Source organism: Acyrthosiphon pisum, unplaced genomic scaffold (genome assembly GCF_005508785.2).
Source record: "Acyrthosiphon pisum isolate AL4f unplaced genomic scaffold, pea_aphid_22Mar2018_4r6ur Scaffold_505;HRSCAF=951, whole genome shotgun sequence".
NCBI lineage: Eukaryota > Metazoa > Arthropoda > Insecta > Hemiptera > Aphididae > Acyrthosiphon > Acyrthosiphon pisum.
In genome coordinates, this window is record NW_021774667.1 from 2,289 (window position 1) to 9,792 (window position 7,504).

Here is a 7,504-nt window from a genome sequence, read left to right on the forward strand (position 1 = left end):
TTGCGCGTCGCGTGGAGTGTGGAGTGTGTATATACTGCGCAACAACCCACGCAAAGTTCCGCGCGACAACTTGGCGCGCCTGTATGATCAGACGGAACGTCATAGTTCAACAAGTTTCTCCTAGGCGCGTCTCGTTCTGGAATCATCAATTATTATCCATTGTGATAGGTACACTATTCTAATCTTTGCGCGTAAATTCAATTTCAAAATTTTCAAAATTCAATTTCCTTTTGTTAATTTGAAGTGACTGTGCGTCAGTGCACGTCGTGTTGTGGACTGTGGTGTATGATATTAATTAATAATTAATTTATAAATTATTTATATTATAATTTACTAATTAATTATTAATCGTGATTCGTAAACGTATACTTGCACAATTATATTATTAAAATTATGGATTATACTGACGAAAAATCAAAACTTGCTGTTTGTGCAGCTGCATATGTCCTACTAAGTGGACAAGTTTTAAAAAGTGCTAGTGAAACCAAAAAAAAACCAAAAACAAAACGTTATTGGGTTAATGCATACTACAAAAGTCGGAATAAGTAAGTACATTTTAATTATATTTTATTTTTAACTGTTTTAACTTAGCACAAGTGTTGTAAAAAAGTACTTACTACTTTTAAAAAGTTTTTTGTTAAATATTTAGTATATAATTTAAAAAAACAAATATTTTAGTATTTATAAGTTAGTGGTTAAATGGTTTAATTCTATTGTCTATTAGTCCAACTATATTTTATCGTCACGTCATGTGCAGTGTGTTCAGTGTCCAATGGGACCTTTGGTTGTACCAATCTTAATGAATTTTTAATTTATTTTAATCAAGTTATAACACCTATATTATACTTAAAGGTGCAATCAAAGTAAAACAATTTGGGGGTTTCAACCAAATTCAGAATAGTTTTTAGTGGGATTTGCAAGTTTTTTATAGAACTTACCCCCCTACACCACCCCAATAATTGCGCCTATGTGTGCCTATAACTATACTTGTAGTTAGACCAAATAATATGTTATAATATGCATCCATCTACAAGGAGGTAGTATGTGTATAATTCATAATTTACTTAACGTTTATATTATATTTTACTAACTTTTAAATGATTTAAAAAAAAAAATGAAGATCAACTTCTTTCACAGTTGTATTATATTTTACATTATTAAAATAAAAACAAATAAATTTTAAAAAAAAAAACATTAGGTCATTATTAAAAAATGATTTTAAAACCTTTAAAAGAGCACTTGTAAAAACATTTGACAATTAAAAATAGAGGATTTTCCATGTTTTACAATTATTTAATAAAATGACTAGGTAGTAGATAAAAAGATACTGTTAGGAATCATTGAATGTGCTCTATTTTTAAAGTGCAAATATTTAAGTAGGTAACCATATTAACTTTTTCTATTGTTTTTATATAATAGCTAATAAATGTACCTAAATATTTCATTTTTTTATAGATACAACGCAACACATTTGTTACATGACATTCAAATAAATCCATCAAGAAAATTTGATAATTGTTGTAGAATGTCATCAGGTGACTTTGCATATTTATTAAATAAGATTGGGCCTTTTGTTTCAAAAATGGACACCAACATGCGGAAATGTATACCAGTACAAGAGAGGTTAGCAGTGACACTAAGATACTTGGCCACTGGTGACAGTTTTATCAGCTTGTCTTACCTGTTTAAATTCTCTCCACAAACTATTTCAAATTGTGTACAAGAAGTATGTGCAGCATTAATAGAAGAGTTGAAAGACGAGATAAAAGTAAAAAAAACAAATTTGTTAATGTAATATAATAATTTGTATATAATTAATTCATATAGGTAATATATACATTTTGTAAGACCTAATAAAAAGTCAACCTATGATTTTTTAAATAATCCATCAAAACTTAGTTCATTTTGAGATACTGAAGTTTTTATCTTTTTATTTTGAGAAGCAGTAATATTTGATGACTGAGAATTTGAATAATCTGATGAAATCTGGGAATTGAGCAAAGATGCAACATGATTTTGTGGTGATGGTACTCCATGTTCTGGTGATGGTCGAGGGCGAGGTAAAGGTGCTAAATAAGTTTGTTGTGCCTGGTTATGTGGTAATAGATTTGTATATTCTGGTGATGACTGAGGGCGAGGTGAAGGTGCCAAATAAGCTTGTGGTGTCTGGTAATGTTGTGATATATTTGTATAATCTGGTAATGGTTGAGAGTGAGAAGAAGGTGCCAAATAAGCTTGTGGTGTCTGGTATTGTTGTGATATATTTGTATAATCTGGTGATGGTTGAGAGTGAGATGAAGGTGCCAAATAAGCTTGTGGTGTCTGGTAATGTTGTGATATATTTGTATAATTTGGTGATGGTTGAGAGTGAGATGAAAGTTTCAAATTATTTTGTGAAGTCTGATAATGTGATGATGGTTGGAGACGATACTGATCGGAAAACCGTGTTAATGCTTCAGTATCATTCTGTTTAAGGGCATAAAGGAAATTGTCGATTTCATGCATTGCAAATTCACGGGTATTATCATCTTTTAAATTCCTCAATTTTTTTGCAAGTAACTCTGAGTATAAAGAACATTCATCGCTAATGGGTGCATTTGACACTTTCTTTAAAATGTTATAAGCTTCATCCATACGATTTTCAATAATTTTCTGATTACAGTCTTTTTTTTGATTTTTTTCTATTTATTAATGGATTGTTGATAACACTTTTCTCTTGAGTAACCGAAGGAGAAGTAGTGTTCATTTCTTCATTTGCTTCTTCCTCGTACTGTTCATGGTCACCATCGTCTTCATCTATATCACTAGTAGATTTGTCAGCTAATGCCTTAAAATCCAAACAAACATATTATATAAATACATCAAAAATAAATATTTAAATATTTTCATATTAAGACTGATATAAAACAACAATAGTTAATATCAATGTCACATTTACAGTTACCAAAAAATCCTGAAGAATGGCTGAAGGTTGCAGAAGACTATGATGAGAAATGGAACTTCCCACATTGCGTAGGAGCAATCGACGGGAAACATATAGTCATTCAATGCCCGATAAATAGTGGATCAGAGTTCTTTAATTATAAGGAAACTTTTAGCATTGTGTTAATGGCGTTAGTTGATGCCAACTACATGTTCACCTATGTAGATATCGGTTGTCAGGGTAGGATAAGTGATGGTGGTGTATTTAAAAATACATCACTATGGGCCACATTAGAAAAAAATCAACTTATGCTGCCATTAGATACACCACTTTCAACCAAAAATGAGTTAGTGCCCTATGTATTCGTAGGAGATAATGCATTTGCATTGGGAACTCATATGATGAAGCCATACTCTGGAGTTTTTGAAAAGGGTAACAAAAAACGTGTATACAACTATCGGCTGTCAAGAGCACGTCGTGTAGTGGAGAATGTATTTGGCATTTTATCCTCAGTGTTTAGAGTATTCAGAAAACTGATTTTACTGAGTGAACAAAAGGTTTCTCAAATAACTATGGCATGTGTACTACTGCATAACTACTTAAGAAGTAAAACGTCAAGTGGAATATATTCTCCACCAGGAGTATTCGATGATGAAAAAGAAAGCGAACTTCAGCCAGGATCCTGGAGAGAAGACCAAGGCAGTATGACCTCATTTATGCCAGTGCAACGGGTGCCAAGAAGATCAGGATTAGAACCATTAAGAATTAGAGATTTATATGCTGATTATTTTGTATCCAACGGTGCAGTAACTTGGCAGAACGACAAATGATTTAATTTAATATCACAAATTTGTTATTTTTTTAAAATTATGTCATTAAATAATCTAATAAATTAAATTAATTAAAATAATCTGTTATAAATATACAATTTAGTAATGAAATGTCGTTGACAACACAATTTTTAAAATATATATTATACTAAAATTAAGATCACAAGGTAATAAAAACAATTAAGTTATAAGGCTGGTTTCTATGGGCAATTTAGAAACAATATTGTAAAAAAAATTCTATCTATAATTATATTATACAAGTGCAGGGACCCCATAACATTGTTCGCACCCGGAAAAACATTTCTCTATGAAACAAAATGACACTTTGTGTATTACTATGGATATGGTTTTAACAGTTCTTCCCAAACCCATACTTGTGCAAGACAATAGAAAATTATTATATGTCTTTCCCAAAAACATTGATATATATGAAAAATAATATTAACTAAAAACAAAAAATAATTTTTACATACCTACTTAATTTTAATATATTTTGTTTTAATTAATTTATTATGTATAATATTAATGTGTAGGTACCGAGGTAGGTAGGTAGGTACTTTATTGTAATTTTATATTAAAAAATATTTTAATTATTTTAAAATATAGTTATAACTGAGGGTATACATTTTATAAAATAATAAATTTACATAGGTACCTATATAATGTGTATATGTATTCAAATACTTTTTTATGTAGGTATTGAATATGTTTTTAAATATTATGAGCCTCAAAGTATTTTCAAAAGTAGCTGTATTTTAAATAATTTTTTTGAATTAAATACTAATTTATTATGAATAATTTTGGTTTTGTTTTTGAACATTTTATTATTGTATTGCCTACTCTAAGAACAGATTTATTTGGTGTTAAGTGGTGGCCAAAGACATGTGAAACCTAAAAATATTTAAATTTTATTGGTAATCATAGCTAATCAATGGTAATCAAAGGTAATCATTGGTATTCATAGGTTATCGGTAATCTGGTGTACACAAAAGTTCAACGGTGGTTTCCCCTCGTTCGCACCTGTTAGTGGTAAACCTAGCTGTGGCACTGTGTACAGTTCTTAGAAATATTAGGTGATTTTTCGTACATAAAAGTTTGATGTAGTTTGATGTATTATTTGTTAATATCACAAAAGAATACAATTTTAAATCATAAACTAAGGTACCTAGAGGTTCAACTGTAAGTACCTAGATATTTTAGTATTTATGTTACTGCTTTGTTTTATTTTTTAGAAATATTATTCTTTAGGCTAAATATAATTATTAATATCTATACAATTTAATTGTAAAATGTATTTTAGAGTTATGACAGATATACTTATAAAATCCATTCACATATGCTTAAAAAACTACCTACAGATTTACTTATTTCTAGTTATTTCTAGTGTATTAAAAATTAAAATTAACTTACCTCTGAATTTTTAGTTTGACGCGGTTGAAAAACCCCATGCAAAAACTTTGCCATATGTTCATATGCAAACCATTCTGGTTTGAATACCCCGTCCGTACCTGAACCAGTCTTTTTGCTAGCCTTGACCTTCAATGACAATTTTCTGTAAGTCCCCATAAGTGAATCTTTTTTTTTTTTAAGTTCACTTATTGAATATTCAGCTCCACTTAAGTTTTTTGAAATTCTTCCCCAGGCATCATGAACATGGTTCCGAATTTTGTGATTTGCATCACTTGGATTCCATATAGATGGCTCACCTTCGTACAGCTCCAAAAATTGTGCAATTTGTTCATTGGACCATTCCATTTTATAATATAGTAGTAGTAATTTATAAGTATAAATTTAATAAATATTTAATATTTAATACATTTAGTTCAAAGTATGAAAAATTATAAATAGATACATTGATAAACAATTAATACCGACGCGCCGTTTGATTGATAAGACGCGCCGCGCCAATTTTCCTTTGGCGCGTGACACAAAGACCGACAATTGTCGGGAAGCCACGCGCCGCGCGGCGCTCATACAAACCTTGCCGCGCAATACCGATCAGACGGCGTGTCAACTGTACCGCGCTATACCACTCCACACGCCGCGCGACGCGCAACGAGCCGTGTGATCCCACCTTTAGTTATACATGCTATGATAGATAAATATGTAAGTTATGATTAGTGATTACTATTAGGTATATAAATAATTAATATCCACTTTTATTACTTAAACTCTGTAAACTATTTTTAATTTAAATAATGTAGTTTTTGAACATAAAAAGAACCTCTTACAAAATTTGGAGGTAAGAACTTATTTTATTTTTGTATGACACCAATTTTCAATAATTGTATTGAAAATGGAACAATATTTGATAATGAAAGGGAATATTTTTAATTATTCAATTGTATTTATTTTAAAATTTAATTCCAACAAAATATAGTTAAAGTTTTCATCATTATAAAAACAGAATTCAAAAAATTAAATTATAAATTATTTGCTAAACTATAAAGTCACTACATTTAGCGTGTTACTCAAACCATCTCATAAAACATGGTTTAATCTATACAATTTTTCCCAGGTACAAAAAAAATTTTCTGAAATTATTTTGTTTTTCAGAGTATACCTTTAGTGTATGTTTTAATGGAGAGAAAAACTACACAGTCATATGATGTAGCTCTTCAATTCATCAAACAAAATTTACTTCCAGACTTTAGGCCAACTGTTATTGTGACAGATTTTGAAACCGCTTTAATGGAAATGCTTATAAGGCATTTTCCAACTGCTACTTCTCATGGTTGCTGGTTCCATATCAACCAAGTAAATATTATTTATTACATTTTGTGTTTGTAACGAATGTTTAAAATGTAATCACATTATAATACAATACATACTTATAGGCAGTATGGCGAAAGATGAAAAAGCTTGGTTATTTGCACTTAGTAAATAACAATGAATTTGCATTAAAGTCGCTCAAAATGCTTATGGTTCTACCGTTACTTCCTGCACGGAGAATTGAAGAAGGCTTTATTGAAATTAAACAATATGCAGTTATTCATGGTGTTAATTTACGCAGATTATTTAATTATTACGAACGGTATTACATTTATCAAAATTACTGGATTGTAAATTCAGCATCTACTTTTATAGGTATCAAAATTATATTTTTAGATTTTGGCTGCGCAAAATAGGACCCCAATTGATATCTGTATACAAAAAAAAATTTAGGACCAACAACAACATTGAGTCATTCCATAACAAATTAAGACAAACATTTCAGACCTCTCACCCAAATATTTGGGCATTTTTAAGTAATATATAATATATATCATATTATTAGGAATTAATACTTGTTTCACATTCTATTTATATTTGTTTTATTTTAGGTAACATTTGCAAACTTAGTGACTCATATTTAATAAAAATAAATCAAATTGATAATGGTTTGGATGTCACGCGTAATACCCGTTCAAAATATTTGGCCAACGATTTACGCATTAAAACTGCAAGTCGTCAACTTCGGCAAGGCTTGATAACCATTAAAATGTTTCTCTTAAAATGCTCTTATAGTGTAGCCAGTTATGAGGAGAGGATGCGTGCAATTGATCTTAATATTAATGAAGAAGATGTACCTGAAAATGTTTTGTTGCCAGAAGGTCAGGGTAATCAAAATGATGAAGAACTTGCCTTTGAAGATGGTATGTGAAATAACTCTTGACAAAATTAATGTTATATTATTTATGAATGTTGTTGAATTTCAGATGAATTTGTTGAAAATGTTTTGTTGCCAGAAGGACTTTGGGATGAAACTTAT

At 29.9% G+C, this 7,504-nt stretch overlaps 2 protein-coding genes across 2 annotated transcripts; both read left to right on the plus strand.

Moving 5' to 3' along the window:
• The first annotated feature begins 2,925 nt into the window (after window positions 1–2,925).
• Window positions 2,926–3,753, plus strand: LOC115035050 (protein ALP1-like). Its single transcript, XM_029492678.1, has one exon. It carries the CDS (start codon window positions 2,926–2,928, stop codon window positions 3,751–3,753), a length of 828 nt encoding a protein of 275 aa, XP_029348538.1.
• A 2,580-nt stretch (window positions 3,754–6,333) lies between these two features.
• LOC103311064 lies at window positions 6,334–7,396 on the plus strand. Its single transcript, XM_008190598.1, has 4 exons — window positions 6,334–6,510; window positions 6,591–6,787; window positions 6,862–7,001; window positions 7,077–7,396. Exons 1-4 carry the CDS (start codon window positions 6,334–6,336, stop codon window positions 7,394–7,396), a joined length of 834 nt encoding a protein of 277 aa, XP_008188820.1.
• The last annotated feature ends 108 nt before the right edge of the window (window positions 7,397–7,504 follow it).

Bases quoted from the DNA above. Each gene is read 5' to 3' on its own strand.
- LOC115035050 (XM_029492678.1), top strand. From the start codon at position 2,926: ATGTCACATTTACAGTTACCAAAAAATCCTGAAGAATGGCTGAAGGTT.
- LOC103311064 (XM_008190598.1), top strand. From the start codon at position 6,334: ATGGAGAGAAAAACTACACAGTCATATGATGTAGCTCTTCAATTCATC. The intron at 6,788-6,861 runs GTATTACATTTA...TTATATTTTTAG, and splicing joins TTATTTAATTATTACGAACG to ATTTTGGCTGCGCAAAATAG. The intron at 7,002-7,076 runs GTAATATATAAT...GTTTTATTTTAG, and splicing joins AAATATTTGGGCATTTTTAA to GTAACATTTGCAAACTTAGT.